General features: G+C 30.5%; 1 protein-coding gene across 1 annotated transcript; it reads left to right on the forward strand.

The window, feature by feature from the left end:
• The first annotated feature begins 14686 nt into the window (after nucleotides 1-14686).
• On the forward strand, nucleotides 14687-15807 carry LOC126551687 (uncharacterized). The gene is made up of 2 exons (XM_050205671.1): nucleotides 14687-14780; nucleotides 15128-15807. The coding sequence occupies exons 1-2, from the start codon at nucleotides 14687-14689 to the stop codon at nucleotides 15805-15807; spliced, it is 774 nt and encodes a 257-aa protein (XP_050061628.1).
• The last annotated feature ends 2453 nt before the right edge of the window (nucleotides 15808-18260 follow it).

The raw sequence follows: 18260 nt of genomic DNA on the forward strand, positions 1-18260 counted from the left end.
TATATCAAGAAAATAAACGAAACAAAAGGGGATTAATAAACTTTGTTGGTAACGCAATGTATACATTATTTGGTGTATGTGATGATAAATGTGCAAAGAAAACTAGAGAAGCAATCAAACAAACAGAGGAAACAGGAGCTAATATTTTACACATAGTGAAATCACAAACAACGGTAGTAAAAACAGCAGTTAAAAAGATTGCTAGTTCACTAAATCAAACAGAGGCACTATATAAAGAAATATCAACTAAAGAACAAAAATTACATGAGAGAATGATGCAATTACAGAATATAACTGATGACGTATTAGATTTACTATTGGCTGACGAAGTCCATAATCTATACACTATAATAACTAATCAGTATGCGTATGAAACCTCAACGTTGGAACAGATAATAACAGCTGCAAGAGAGGGGTTAATACATTCAAGTCTTATGACACCACAAGCACTTGCATCAACATTGAAAACAGCAGAACGAATAATTAAAAAACAATATGCTATACCTATAGGAACAGAAGCGTCAGAATTAAGTGAATTTTTAAAAATAACAAAAATAAGCGTATACTATTAAAATGAACAATTGGTATTTATTACAAGAATACCATTGGTTGTCGACGTAGAACTTTCATTATATAATATAATACCTATACCAATAAAATTTGTTGAAGATGGAATAGACTCATGGTATATTTAGGAGATTTAAATATTAAAAAATATATATATTAATAATATATACTGTACTAACATACTTTATATTGTATTCTTAATTGATTTAAAATTTGATATAACTAATATTATTATTAAGTTACCAATGTAAAACTGAAATTGTAAGTGTAACTGAGTGCATTTAAGAAAAATTGTAAAGATTTCTGTCTTGCAGACATAAACCTTTTTTTTTTTGTGGGGAGGTGTTATGGGCTACGAAATATCTATAAGATATCTACGAGATTACAAGGCTAAGTTAGTATGACCATGCCTCGTGTCAAGGGTAATGCGGATGCTACTATGACCATGACACGTGTCGGGATAGTAAGCGCACCAATAATTACAGTGCACTAATAATGCATTTGAGATGTTATTGCACATTCTCAAATTCGTGTCCGAATTTGCAACAACAACAACAAGGACACCTGGTTTCGCCCAGAAGGCGACCACACGACGTAAACAAGAGACGCACCACAATATATAAGGGAGCCCGATGACCAGCAACGGCAGATGTACCAAAGCTATCAACAACTGAGCACTTTCACGTCACTCAGCCACTTATTTATTTGTTACATGTATTTTGTTTATATGCAATAAAAACATATTACGTTATTAAGTTTAACTTTCATTCAAATTAACCATTTGGATTCAAATCTGATACTGGCACGCAACAATACCAATATAGTATAATATGAACAATCTCATACCGTGTCCCGTCGCATGCCTGGTTCTTTTTTTTATATTATAAAATTTATTTAGTGAAAATGGTAATTGAATGTCTAGCTATCAGTCATCATAATATGATGTAAATCGATGTCCGAAAGTTAAATCCATAATTGTCATACTTCCTAATGTCAAAGTTCAGATGTTGTTTTTGATATGTAAGAAACTATAAAACATATCAAATGTCATAAAAATTGAAAACATAACAATTCAAAATGTACTCCCTTAACGCGTTATAGTACTACACTTTATAATATGTATATATACTTATAATAATAGCGGCCGGTGTGCCTCGGTGTAAGTGTGCCTCGCTGTGCTGTGAAATTCGGTCTAAGTGAATATCCTAGGCCGGAGTCGGGACTGTAAAGAAAATATCGTAAAAAGTCTAGTAGTCACAATTTTAGTTAATCTAACCTCCGGTGGTTTGGAAGGAGCTGAGGGGGTCCTAACCTAACCTTCGAGGGGGTCAGTGTGCCTCGATTTCTGGGCTGGTGGAAGCCGACTTCGGCGCCTTCGAGAGGGTCGTGTGAAAATCGTGTTATCAGGAATTCAGTCGGAAATTGTAATCGGGTGTCTAGAAAAGAAATCATACACTAAAAAAGTAAGAAAAGTACTGAAGTCGAGTAAATAAATACGAAAAATGGTAATTGAGCTATCAGTCCTTAACTGGTGTAATACCGTTTCCTATTGCATGCCCTGTTCTTTTTGTATATAAAAAAGTGTATTTAGCGAAAATGATAGTCGAGTGTAGATCGCGGACAATGCGTGAATAGTAGGTTTATAATGCCAATATAGTATAATATGAACAATCTCATACCGTGTTCCGTCGCATGCCTGGTTCTTTTTTTCATATTATAAAATTCATTTAGTGAAAATGGTAGTTGAATGTTTAGCTATCAGTCATCATAATATATGATGTAAATCGATGTCCGAAAGTTAAATCCATAATTTTCATACCTCCTAATGTCAAAGTTCAGAATATATCAGATGTTGTTTTTGATATGTAGGAAACTATATAAAACATATAAAATGTCATAAAAATTGAAAAACATAAAAATTCAAAATGTACTCCATTAACGCGTTGTAGTACTACACTTTATATTATACTAATAATAATCGTAATAATATAGTATTAAAAAAAAATCGTAGACGTATGTATTTTATCGTATAAAAGAAAGCAATAGCTTTAATTTTCAAAATTCAAATTAAAAAATCAAAAAATAACTTGAAAAGAATGCAATAAATTTAGAGCGTTCGGGTGGCCGTGTATATCAAATCGCCGCAGTAGGATCGATTATAATATGTATTATGAAGTAAAATTAAAATTGGCATTAGTTACAATGAATACAACAATAAGTATTGAGTTGACTTTTCTACAATTTTAATTTATATTTTATTTTTATTATTGTAGGTGTTTGAAATATTTGAAACTTGAATTCGAATAATTTTGAAATGCAAAAAGAATTACACGATAGAATAGAAATTGAATATTTGAGGGGGGGTCTAGCAATCAGTCATCACCTAAAGTAAATCTTTGTAATATGTACTTTTAAATACATCATCATTTACATAATAAATTGTAAAATAATGTAATAATACATTATGTGCATCATTAAAGGTATTTTTTCCATATACGTTTTTCAATTTTAATTAAAAATGTTTTGAAATTTTAAAAATACATAAGGTTTATATCACACGTGATAAATATAAAAACAGGGTAGGTAAATATTTAACCCATCTTTGAAATCCTTTATTGTACAAATATTTTACATAATTGACCAGTGTCGTGTATTCGTTATATAGTCAGTATTATTATATATGTGAAGGAAAGAAATAACATAAAGATTTAACAACAAACAGAAAATAATCGTTTGATAATTATAATTTATAGCTCAGCATTAATGAAATATAGTAAGTTGTTAAATAAAAATTAGACAATTTATTGTAATAAATGTATTGGTTTATTCAGAACCAATTTAAAAGCAATAATGCTTTGTAAGTGTAAAATATGAATGAGTATGTATAATGTTCAGACAACTGGTTTACATTAAACCAGCATTTTAAGCATAACGTCTCATAATATATAAGCTAAAAAAAAAAACAGTAGTACAAAAAAAAACATGGTGCTTAGATGACAGATGTTGTATATTGTGCAATTGCATCTTATTATTATACGTATTTTCCGTGTCTATGATATTGGTGTTTGATTATTTGTTCTTAATACTTCCCAAACATAATATATGTATTTAAGGGGTTCAATGAGGTATTGGTTTACAATGAATACAAATATACCTAATAAGCAAAATTTATAAATACTTTCGCATATTTAAATTTGTACGTATTTAACAATAATACGCCGACTGTGGAAGTGAAGGCGTATAGTAATGTTGGGTACCTACACTAATAATTAATAAATACTAATTTTGTATTGAGTATAACGAATTTACCAACAATAAATAGATTTACAATTCGTCAAATCGAAATCTTATCGACGATAAGATACTATTACTATACCCAAAGATTAAATCTAACACGGCCGCCGTTGACGTCCAATTAATATCGGACTGGGAAGATGACAATATATATCATATAAACATAATATAAACTCCACGTAAAAATAAAACCGAAATCTCCTTTTTTTTTTAATGTTTAATAACAATTGCATTTCATCGGTGTGCAAAAACTCGAGATAAACCTGTACGTATATAATACAAACACGAAAAACACGTCGAAAATCGGTATTGAATAACCAATCCGTCTAAAATATATAATTACCATATATATTATACAATATTGCCGAGTTCAAAAAATAATAAATAGCGTATAGGTAGTAAATATATGGGAAACTATAAAATAAATATATAATATTCCAGTAATATACGTAGGTATGCATAATATATTAGAGCTTTAACTCTTGACAATCAAACGAAAAAACGAAAAAAAAAATCGGAAAAAAATGCAAAAAATCGAGAGCGTCCGAGCGGCCGTGCGTTTCAAAGCGCCGCCGTCGGATCGACGACGTAACCGCCGGAGTGGGATTCGAATCTGACTTACCTAGCACGGGGACCTAACGCCTAAACTTATCGACTACAGTTTGAGATGAAAAACCGTGTCGAACGTCGAGCTCTTAAGCCGTTTCCGAACCGCAGAGAACACCGCATTAATCGCATCGATTCGCAGTCTCCGTCCGTAGCAATTCCGTTAACGATCGTAAAAGAAGAATCGCCATCCTTATCGTACGTAAGACGACTATTTAACAGACACGCGCGCTATTCCGACGTACCTGTCGCGGTTCGAAAATCAAACCCAAACGCCCGTCGTAAAGACCAATAACGTTTATGTCGCGGAAACCGAAACGCGTTAATGATGTATAGGCGCGTACATGAGAAGTCTCCGTATACGTACGCGTATTTTAAACGCGGTCGATCAAATATCGAGTCTCCGTATTATATTACGCACAGGTACGATGTACAGTATTATATTTTACGCGTACACCCGCTCCGAGCTCACAAGAGCGCGCGTCGTTATAGACCAATACATAAGACAACAGCATTAAGATAATATTATTATCGCTGTCGAGAACGTTTTAAAGACGTTCACTGTCGAGCTACAATAATAATATACGTATTTAAGGCGGGAAAAGGTCGAGAAACGGAAAAAAGGTAGAAAAAAACGTTTTCGAAAATAGTGCGGCGGAACGGAATTTTGTGATTGGTAATTTTCTAATTGTCTATAATACGGGTGGCGCCGCACCGGCGGAAAGACGAACCGCTTCACGTTTTATTATATAAGGAGAAGTAGATATAATTTGTAAAACTTTGAAAATACTATGAAAATTTTATTGCGGAATGATACTGCAACGTGCTCTGATAATTATATTAAATGTAATATATAAATTACCATAGCCAACAATACTCTAAACCATGGGGACGTAAAGGATATCCTCATAGTTATGTTAGGGTGAGCAACCAGGCAAGCAATGATTGGGTGTGGTCGGACTAGGACCGGATCTAATAAACAAAAGTAGGAAACAATCAAAAGTATCATCGCCCGTGTGCTTCTATCCGATGGGAGGTAATGGCATGTGACTACTATCCGGTGACATATTATGGATACGTAATTGCCACCCGGTAGAGTATATTAGTTGCGGAATCACTCACCCGATAGAATATTATAGTCATATAATTGACGCACGCTATCGGCCGGATGACGCAAAGCGTGGGCAGAAGCGGATGCAGGTGCAGATGACCATCAGGGATCTGAAGGTACCGCGGGAGTCCCTGGACGATATATAAGGGGGCCCAGATTAGGCACAATTCAGACGTGATCCACCAGAGTTAGCGCAAGCACCTTCACGTCACCCAGTTTAATATTTTATGTCTCCTGGACTTAGAATATTTTTCACAAGTTTTATTAAATTAAATAATTGGACTTAGAATAATTTTAAATAAAAAACACTTAGAATAATTTCGAGAGTTCAATTATTTCACAAAACCTTTTCCAAATCGACATCATTCAACTGATTGTACGTGGCACGTTACAAATTTGGCGCAGTCGGTAGGATTCTTTCAAATAAGAATTCTTTGGACGAACAATTTTAATTTTTTCGAACTTAGAAAATTTTCGGGAAAAAATATTTTTTTTCCACTTCGAAAATTTTTCGAAAAAAATTTAAAATATATCCACTTCGAAGAATTCACGGAGGCACATTCGGCAACGAATCACGGTTGAAGAAGACAACTGCAGAACGTCAACTTCAGCGACTCCGAAAGAGAAAGAATCAACAAGTAACACCACGGCTCAGCAATCAAGGAAGAGAAGCATCAACTCAAACCATCGTTGTGTAAGCATAATTTTTTTCTTAATGTAGAATAATTTTAAGCGTCTAACTCTGTTCGCGTCTCCTTGGAATTAAAAACTCCATCGTATAAGTTACTTTTAATTGTGAAGGTGTATATATATATTCCCCGTGAAAAATTAAATAAATATCTTGATAAAATTAAATAAATAATTTAAAAAGGGAAAAATTAGAATAAGCAAAAATAAAAAATAATAAAAAAAAACGCAACGATTAAATAAATTTAATATTTTAATAATACACTTAGATTATTTTTACGCATAAAATTTTTATTCAATAATAAAATAATACAACTTATTTTAGTTATAAAATATAAAATATTTCAAATATATAATTTTTCGAGGAACAAATAAATAAATAAGAATATTTTTTTTAAGAAAAAAAAAAGACATAAATAATTTTTCAGAAAAAATTAATAAATTAAGAATCTAAAAAAAAATATATTTATTATTTCAAAAGGAAATACAACAAAGTAACATAAAGAACTTTCAGAAAAAAATAATAAGTTAAAAAAAAAATCAATCAAAAATTAATAATAAAAATATTTTATATTTTAAATATAAATAAAATATTTTGACATAGAAAATTTTTCAGAAAAAAAAAAAATAAATTTAAGTTTTAAAATAAAATTTTATTTTATTATTTTATTTATAAAATATAATAGCAGAAGAATAAAATTTTTAAAAGGAAATAATAATAATAATTTTATTTTAATATAAAAGGAAAGAAAATTATTTTAATTAATTAAACATTTTTTTTTTAATTACGAAAATTAAATTATTTTATTAAAATTAAATATTTTACAAGAAAATATTTTTTTTTTATGCGGAAAAATTATTTAAGATAAATATCGTAAGAATAGTATAAATAAATTTATTTTTTTTAAAAAAAAAAATAATAAAAAAAAAAGGAATATATTGTTAAAAAATTTATAATTAGGGGAAAATATTTTATTTAAAGAAAATTATACGTGAAGAATACGGAAATAAAGAATTATAGAAAAAAAAAATTATTAGTGAATTATACGTCAAGGAACACGCAAGAAAAAAAGAAAGAGTTTATTTTGTGAATAAAAAAGAATATTAATTGAGAATTTTATTGAAGGCAGTTAAGACCTTATTTATTGAATTATTGGGAAGGCAAGTAATAAGTCCTTATATATATTGAATTATTTTAGGCTGAAAAAGTGCCATATTTAAAAGTGATGAAAGGATTATTTTGGGCGGATTTGAGCCATATATTGAAAATAAAAGTATTGAATTATTTTAGGCTGAAAAAGTGCCATATTTTAAAAAGTTGATGAAAGGAATTATTTGGGGCGGATTTGACCATATATTGAGAATTAAAAGTATGAATTATTTAGGCTGAAAAAAGTGCCATATTTTAAAAAAGTTGATGAAAGGAATTATTTTGGGGCGGATTTGAGCCATATATTGATAAATAAAAGTATTGAATTATTTTAGGCTGAAAAAGTGCCATATATAAAAGTGATGAAAGGAATTTTGGGGCGGATTGAGCCATATATATTGAAAAATAATTGTGAATTATTGGGCCGAGGAGCCGTATATGAAAAATAATGTGAATTTTATTGGGCCGAGAAGAGCCGTATATTGAAAAATAATTGTGAATTTTATTGGGCCAAAAAGAGCCGTATTTTGTGAAAAATAATTGTGAATTTATTTAGGCCGAGAAGAGCCGTATTTAGCGATTTAATAATCGGAGATTTTATTAGGCAGAAATAAGCCGTGTTATAATTAAAAGATAATTGTGAATTTTATAGGCGAGAAAGTCCTATCGTGTTAAAAAAAAAAAAAAAAATTTACTTGACGTATATTGTGAATTTTAGAGAGGATAAAAAAAAAAAATCCTAGAAAAAATAATATAAAAAAAAATATAGATAGAAATAATTGGGGGAATAATAAAAATATTACGAGAATTTTATAATAAAATAATATGATAAATATTTTAAAGAGATTAATGTTTGATTAATAATTAAAAAAATATAATAAAAAAAATTATTTAAGAAATAAAAATATTTAATTTAAGTTATAATAAATGAATATACAAATAAACGTATGAATAAGGAAAAAGAAGAAAATAGTTATAGTGAAAACGATAGTAATAGTTCGGAAGAGGAAACAGATACAACAAAAGAAATCGGAACTCAGTAGAGTTAAATAAAAATATTGAAGTAGTAAATAATTAGTAAACATAAGTTAAATACGAAAGAGGGTAGCGACTCTACACAGGGAATTAATAAGGAAAAAACAACAGGGAAAAGTTTGTTAGATACTACTGTTAGAGAAGACTCAAATACCGGATTAGAACAAAGATTAATAGGGTTACGTAGTACACCAAATTTAGTCCACTCAGAATTAGGACCAGTAAAGAGGAAGCAAAGAACAAAAATGTCTAGTGTAAAGGCTACAATTGAGCAGGTCACTGCTATGATACCAATATGTGCCGATGCAAAAGACGTTTGTTCATTCATACGGGCATGCGATTATGCATGTGAGGCCGTAGATAAAGAAACTATACCTTATTAGTGAAATTTATTAATACTAGGATTACTGGCAAGGCGTTAGAAGTATGTCGGTATAGGGAAACCAGTGATTGGGAAACTATTAAAAAAATATTAAGGGGGGCTTTTGAACAGCAATTGTCACCACAAACATTACAAATAGGATTAAATTCGTTCGTATGAAAAATGACGAAGATGTATTAACTTATACGGGTCGCGTAGAACAGCTATATTATAATTTATGTAATGCAACATTGGCAAATAAAACGCCCGAAGAGGCGAGAATTTTAAGGCAAACTCTAAAGGATCAGGCATTAGCAATTATATATAAACGGGTTAAAAATGGATTTACAAACAATATTACGAGCTAGGAACCCAGAAACTTTAGAACTGGCAATGCAAATGGCTAGGCAGTTAGAAATCGAATTTAGTTTTAACAAAGAATTACAAAATAACGAGACTAAAGTAAATCAAAACGGAAATAAAAAAAAATAACGGAAATCGTTGGTCAAATAACTATCAGGGAAATAACCCAAATGGACAGAAATTCGGTTATAAGCAAAATTATAATCGTGGTGTCAGAATAGACAAGGTCCTAATAATTATAATAACGTTAATCGTAATAATAATTTTAATAATTTCGGTCGCAATAATAATAATAATAATAATAATAACTATCCGCGTAATAATAACGGTCAATATAATAATAATAATCGGAGACAGCAAAACGATCCCGGATGTTATATTTGCGGCAGAACTAATCATGTCGCTCGCGATTGTCGTGGTAATGTTACACAAGTTGCGCGTCGGAATAATAATAATAATCAGCAACCGCAAAATAATAACGCACGACAAAATACTAATAATATTTTAACAATAATTCAGCACCAATAACTTGTAGTTATTGCAATAAGATAGGACACGATAGTGTTAGCTGTTATAGTAGGCAACGGGATGAGCGTAATAATGCAAACCGGACGGGAAACGGTCAAGTGTCGAACGGGAACGGCGTCCGTTCGATCAACCAAAAACGGCCGTAACGGAGGAATTATCACCCAACGATGTTTCACCATCGTATCAGTAATTAATGAAAATCATGTTACATTTCAATCACCTAACTTTAAAACAAATACAGCAAATCTTCTTTTAGACACCGGTAGTGAAATCAATTTAATAAAAATAAATAAATTAACAGGCGAAACATTAGTAAACGAAAAAGAAAAAATAAATTTAAAAGGCATTAATGATAAAATAGTAACTACCATAGGCAAAATTACAATAATATTAATATTAAATAATAATAAAATAAAAACGGAATTTCATGTGGTCGATAAGGAATTTCCAATACCGCGAGATGGAATTCTAGGTCACCACTTCCTGTTACAAACTAACGCATAATAGATGTTGCGAATAATATATTAACTATAAATGATAACACTCCGTGCGAATTAAATAAAGATAAAATATGTTACAATTAAAACCGCGAACGGAACGAAAAATAAATCTATACCAATAGCTGATCCGATAATGGAAAATAAAAATATTTTAATACAGAAACAAGAATTAATACAGGACGTATATTGCGCTAATATAATAACACGGTAAAGAATGGAAACACGGTGATAAGTATACTGAATATTTCTGAATTACCACAAACATTTATGAGGACCAATTAAATAAAATATTATACGACAATGACATAGAATATAAATTACACGAAATAACTGTAGTAAATGACAATAACGATCGCGTAAATAAAATAAAAGTTTAATACGTAGTGACCATTTAAATAACGAGGAACGTAAAAACAATATTAGAAATATGCGAACATTTTTCCGATGTATTTCATTTGGAAAACGATTATTTAACATTTACTAACGCCGCGGAACACGTAATAAGATTACCCGCCAATCAACCGCCTATATAAAAAGACCATATAGATTGCCACAGGCACAGCAAAAGGAAATTGAACAACAATTAATTAAAATGGAACAAAACGATATCATAGAACGATCTATGTCACCTTTTAATGCACCTTTGTTGTTAGTAAAAAGAAATCAGATTCATCTGGTAAAGATAAATTTCGAATAGTAATTGATTTTAGGGCACTCAATGAAGTAACTTTAAATGAATTCATCCGTTACCTAATATTACGGAAATATTAGATCAATTGGGACAATGTCAGCTTTTTACCATTTTAGATTTAGCAAATGGTTTTATCAAATACCTTAGCGAAGGAATCTCGCGAAATGACAGCGTTTTCGACCGGTCAAGGTCATTACCATTTTAAACGTATGACTATGGGAATGAAAACAAGTCCCGCTACATTTCAGCGATTAATGAATAACGTATTGTCGGGGATAATAGGCATTAAATGTTTAGTATATTTAGACGATATTATTATTTATGCGAAAAATTTGAGCGATCACAACAATAAGCTGATAGACGTATTCGAACGTCTACGTACCCATAATTTAAAATACAACCAGATAAATGCGAATTTCTAAAACGCGAATGTTTATATTTGGGACACATAATTTCGGAACACGGAATAAAACCAGATCCGAAAAGATAACATCAGTATTAGAATTTCCGGTGCCTAAAACTGTAAAGCAAATAAAATCATTTTTAGGTTTATCGGGGTACTACAGGAAATTATACAGGGATATAGTATGTTAGCTAAACAATGACACACTTATTAAAAAAGGATGTTAAATTTAATTGGGACGAAAATTGTCAGGTAGCTTTCGACAAATTAAAAAACGCACTCTGTGCAGAACCGATTTTACAATATCCAGATTTTACGAAACAATTTATACTTACAACCACGACGCTAGTGGTAAGGCTCTAGGAGCTATACTATCCCAAGGAACGATAGGTAGCGACACCTACCAATAGCGTACGCATCTAGAACTTTGAATAAAAGTGAAATGAATTACTCAACTACTGAACTAGAATGTTTAGCGATTGTATACGGGGTTAAACAATTTAGGCCCTATCTTTACGGTAGAAAATTCGTGATACTCACTGACCATAGACCATTATCTTGGTTATTAATTTAAAAGATCCGTTATCAAAGTTGGCGAGATGGCGCATACAGCTTGAGGATACGATTACGAAATAAAATATAAACCGGGAGTACAAAATTCGAACGTAGATGCTTTAAGTAGAATGTATAGTATAAAAGAAATTAAGGACGAAAGTTATACGAGCTTTCTAGAAAAATCGGAAACAACAATAATAACGAATAGTAATGTGAAAGAGGTGAACGGTGAATTACTAGAATCACCCGCAGAATATCATTGTATCAGAAATAGAAAAATATTATAACTTTAAATCGGGAATAAACTACGAATTAAAACGAAAATTTGGAACGAATAAATGCTAGAATCAAATAAACAAATAGGCGACGTAGTATACGTAGTATTTTAATTACGAAGAAAGATACATAATATTTTTGATAACTAAAAGTAAAGAAAAACAATTAACCACAAGTGAAAATATGCATTTTGCATTATTAAATTTAAAGTACTTTTGCATTAAAATTCCTTGAATAAGTTAGCCATGAACCAGTTAGGAAAGAAAGACGGGTTGGACTGGACAAAAACAAGATCAATGATTAGGTATATATTTCGAAATACAGATATAGAAAATAATAATCTGTACTAAATTAGAGTACACTAATGAGGAAAATAAATTATTTTCAAGCAATTTCATGACTCATTACTAGGGGGTCATGCTGGATTAAATAGAACGGTTAAGAAAATTAAACGACAATTCAACTGGCCAGGGTTAAAACAAGAAGTAAGGGAATATATAAAAAACTGTCCGTCGTGTCAAACGAATAAAACAACTAATAGGCATCACCGTAGTCCGATGATTATAACTACGACAAGTTCTAGACCGTTTGAAAAAATATTTATGGATATATATAGTAGGACCTCTAATACCTACTGCAATAGGCACAACATATATTGACTATGCAGGACGATCTAACGAAATATTCATTAGGTGTTCCGTTACCAGATCATACGGCGAACACTATCGCCCAGGCGTTTGTAGTAATTTCGTATGTGTGCACGGTATACCTGAAACTATATTAACTGATCAAGGTACAGACTTTCTTAGTAAGATTTTCACAGAAGTGTGTAAACTACTAAAGATTAATAAAATAAATACGAGTCCTTATCATCCGCAAACTAACGGTAGCTTAGAAAGATCACATAGAACTTTAGCCGAATATTTGAGACACTATGTAGACAAAGATTTAAATAATTGGGATCAACTATTACCATATGCATTATTCGTATATAATTCAACGGAACATAGTTCGACTAATTACCAACCTTACGCGTTATTATATGGAAAAGAATTGGACATACCAGTCAAGTTAAAATGTAGCCCTGAACCTAGGTATAATTACGATGATTATATATTCGATTTAAAACAAAAAATGCAGGAGTCACATAAAATTTCCAGAGAAAGATTAATTAATAAGAAGATAAAATCTAAAAAACAGTATGATAAAAAGGAATTTAGCGAAGACTTAGATGTGAAAGATTTGGTATTACTGAAAGACAAAACCCAGAAAAACAAATTAAGTCCGTTATGGAAAGGACCTTTTGAAATTTTAGAGGTTTTGGATACCGAAAATGTAGTAATACAGAGAGGTAGAAGGAAGGTGACTGTACATAAAAATGATGTAAAAAGATATTACGAAAAAGACAAACTAGACAAGGATGATTAGAAATCCGATACGAAAGTTTAGGTAGGAACTAAATATAATTAAATAAGTATTAAATAAATAAGATAGATAAGACTTAGAGTGTAGTTTAAGATTAAGTATTTATTTTTAGGGAAAAGAAAACCAAATTCATAATTATCTATACGACATGATCAAACGGAAAAAACATAACGTTACTACTTTCTTAAGAAGGGACGAAGCACCTAGTTGTTTAAAGTCACATATGGAAAATGCTAATAAGAAATTGGGCGAACCCTATTCGCAATCGGAATTAGAGAGATTTACGAAAAACATTACGGTTTATATACATGACGTTATGAAAAAAAACGACTTGAGAGAACAATTTTGTATAGTAAAACGATTGGTTAGACGTAATGCCGGAGGCTGACGAAATGTTAGAGCACGACAGGAAAAATATAGAAAAGAAATGAAACGAAGGGTGATGGTAAGTCGTAAAACAGAGCGACAGTGGACCAATTGTTGAAAATGTATGAACAGAAATAGATAAAAAAATAATAATATAATAAAAAATAATAATATTAAGTATAGATATAGAGCATAAATGTGTAATAAGTAATAGAATAATAAAATAATATAAGTAATAAGTAATGAAATTATAGGTTAATCATTATGACGATAAAGGGAGTAACGAGCCATGAAGAAACAATAGTTTTTTATGAAGTAAACAATAGTCGTGTTGAACTTCAACGAACGACTTGGGGAACAACGGAACGTATAACTTTAGCTTTGAATGATGAGAACAACACACGGGTACATATGAACCTGGGGTGTATATTCTCCATAAAACCTACGACTATTGTATTAAATAACACTTTAACAAAACTTATTATCGAAAAAACGTGTGAATTAACATTGAAAACAATAGGATTAAACAATGAAAAATTCATATTATTTCCGAAAAATGTTAGACACCTAAGTGTAATACATTCAAAGTTACTACATAAAACCAACATAACTAATCCAACATTGCAGACAATTTCAACTACAATAAAACCTATCATGACCAGTGAGCATGACTATAATTTAACTACACTGAATAATTTCGAGTATAACAAAAATACAAATAATACCCATTACGAAATAATATCGCAAATGATTACAGCAAACTTAACAATGATAGACTCCACAAATGTAGTAAATGAGTTTGACTATGGCGATATCACGTCAGATACTACAGAAGGAATAGAGGATAGAACAAATATAACTAGTAAAATAATTATTAATAACACCAGCACGCAAATCGTAACCAAACTAGAAAATCCTAAATTTAAAATACATTATTATAATTTTATAATATGTGTAGGAGTAAGCATTCTAATAATGACCATTGTACTACTAATTATTAGTATACACCATAATTTTAAATGTGTGAACAGATACAGATACAGATATGTAGTAAACTTAATACACGAACAAGGAACAGAGTTAAACACGATGAGGGAGACTAGTATATAAGAAAAAATATATAAGAAAATAAAAAAAAAAAGAGAAAAAAAACATGAATAAAGATAGTAAATTAGATTTATTTTAGTATTAAGATACAAAATATTTAATTATACAGAAAAGAGACACATAAATTCATAATTATGGACTTCGAGTTCTCAATGGTAAACAAGACAAGCATGGTTGTCATCTCCGGAGCTATATCCAATAGCTTAGACCGTTTTAAGATCAGGAAACTGGAGGGACGACCTCTTTTGCTACCACTTAACGAAGAAGCTCGACCTATGGGTGAGACGGAGCTTCAGGTGGCAATAAGAGAGATAAAGAGAGTGTTCAGAGTAAAAACTGATCTGAGAGATGCTTGTCTAGACCAATTACAACAAAGTTTGAGTTCAACCAGGAATAATTTGAATAAGGGATATATTGACAGTTATATACGTAGAGGTAATAAAGAGAATGTGATAGTAGTATGGAACGGACATTCGGACAAAAATATTTTAAAAAGATTAGATTTAGACCACTATCCTATGTTAAACATAACGTGCTACGATAAGTATTTTAATAAAAATTTCTATATTCAGTTTGAAAAGTTAGGCAATAAAGAAATAATTTTCGAAGTAGATATCGGTACATATAATAAAACAGGAAGGCTACTTAATTTAGTAGAGACCCATGATATAATATGTAAAAAGAAACACCATACTACGTATGCGCATGATCCGAGAATGGATGTCAAGTATACTAAATGTATATTTGATTATGTGATACGGAAACAGCGATATGAAAATTAATAAAACATTTCTAAAAACAAAATATATAAACAATAACAATAAAAGTAGTAATAAAACAAAAACAACGGTTACATTAATAATCAAAATACGAACGTAAAATTTCTTTTTCAGAAATTCATAATTCTATAAATTACAAATCAACTCTACGAAATAAATAATAACCAATAATGGATAGAATGGAGCAATTAGCTTCGGCAATATCGTTTAACATAGAAACGCAATTTCATATTAATCCAACACAGGGAGAATGGCATAATTACACAGCTTGTTTTGATTTTCATATAGTTACCGCTAATGAAAATATACTCGTACCTTACGAGGATGAAACTATATTGGAAATGATTGAGGCAGCCAAAAGATTTTTGTATGATATGGCGTTAGACAGAGAATTTGGTGAACCATACTGTTATGAATTAAACTATTACCTCGAAATAATACAGAATCCACGAGATATATTGAATTACAGTAGATAAATGTATGTCTAGAATGAATTGATCAGGTAAAACGAAGTGGTTGGGGCTGTACGAAACACCTATCGACATAACATTTGACATATGATCGATGGGGTGGATTCTATGGCATCCCCAATGAGTAAAGAGTGATCAAGTAAACGTATTAATCAATTAGGGTTGTTGTCAATGTGGACGACGTACTTAAATGATTAGTATGTCATTCCATGGGCAGCGAATCTTGATTGAGTAAATAAAATAAAAAAAAAAAAAAAACATAAACTGGAATGATAATAAATATATATATATACACTTAGATTTAAGAAAACATACTGTACGAATAAGTTACTATTGGGATATGGAAATAAATTTGAATTGTGGGGAACTTTATAGATTTTGTACTACTAAAATAATATAAATAAAAAAAAAAAAATATTATTTGTATTAATTAATTTACCATATAAGAAACTATTGTAATCAACACATTATACTAACCACATATTTTATTGGAATTATCAAATCAATTATAATCACTATATTGTACTATTTACTAACACTATATTTTATTGTAATCACAATTATAAATTATAAGAAAACTAACCAACATATTTAAAACATAGAATTATATAACCAAATATTTAATCTAACCATATAATCATTAATTTATTATAATCAAAATATTTAATCAAACTATTTAACCAATTGTAAGTGTAATCAATCCATATTTAATCAAAACTATATATACAACATATACATCATATATTCATATTATATAACGAAAATACTTTAAATGTAAAAGCATACAGAGAATTGTAATGTATGTCTTATATCAATGACTTGTAATCGATTATTGTAAACACTATAACATTGTAATAATTTGTAACTTAACTATTTTGTACTGAACTTTGAAAGATTTCTGTCTTTGAGACATAAACCTTTTTTTTCGTGGGGAGGTGCAACGTGCTCTGATAATTATATTAAATGTAATATATAAATTACCATAGCCAACAATACTCTAAACCATGGGGACGTAAAGGATATCCCATAGTTATGTTAGGGTGAGCAACCAGGCAAGCAATGATTGGGTGTGGTCGGACTAGGACCGGATCTAAAAACAAAAGTAGGAAACAATCAAAAGTATCATCGCCCGTGTGCTTCTTATCCGATGGGAGGTAATGGCATGTGACTACTATCCGGTGACATATTATGGATACGTAATTGCCACCGGTAGAGTATATTAGTTGCGGAATCACTCACCCGATAGAATATAGGTCATATAATTGACGCACGCTATCGGCCGGATGACGCAAGCGTGGGCAGAAGCGGATGCAGGTGCAGATGACCATCAGGGATCTGAAGGTACCGCGGGAGTCCCTGGACGATATATAAGGGGGCCCAGATTAGGCACAATTCAGACGTGATCCACCAGAGTTAGCGCAAGCACCTTCACGTCACCCAGTTTAATATTTTATGTCTCCTGGACTTAGAATATTTTTCACAAGTTTTATTAAATTAAATAATTGGACTTAGAATAATTTTAAATAAAAAACACTTAGAATAATTTCGAGAGTTCAATTATTTCACAAAACCTTTTCCAAATCGACATCATTCAACTGATTGTACGTGGCACGTTACAATACTAATCGGGAAAATTCAAAATATAATGTATTATTTTTATGGATAATATATGCTAACATGTTATTAACCATGGTTGAAATATACTATGTTATTAACCAATAAAACAACTAGGGTATGTTATCATTTATCAGTGATATCCTTGATCTAAGGTGATATCATTAGGTATATTATTTAAATTACAAATTACTATGTACAATTATTAATTATAATAATAATAATTTATTTTTGAACTATTAAAATAATCGTTCAGACAGTTAGACTACTTAGACTAGAAATTAGTACTACAGTGAAACACTTGAAAATAGCGAATATCTCCCAATAACTTTCTACAATCTGAACTCACCAAGGAGCAAACGCCTCAGAATA

The sequence above is a fragment of the Aphis gossypii genome, chromosome X, assembly GCF_020184175.1.
Source record: "Aphis gossypii isolate Hap1 chromosome X, ASM2018417v2, whole genome shotgun sequence".
NCBI classification, from domain to species: Eukaryota; Metazoa; Arthropoda; class Insecta; order Hemiptera; family Aphididae; genus Aphis; species Aphis gossypii.

Coding starts and splice junctions, on each gene's coding strand:
- LOC126551687 (XM_050205671.1), top strand. CDS start 14,687: ATGATAGACTCCACAAATGTAGTAAATGAGTTTGACTATGGCGATATC. Junction 14,781..15,127: donor GGATAGAACAAATATAACTA/GTAAAATAATTA, acceptor AAAATATTTAAT/TATACAGAAAAGAGACACAT.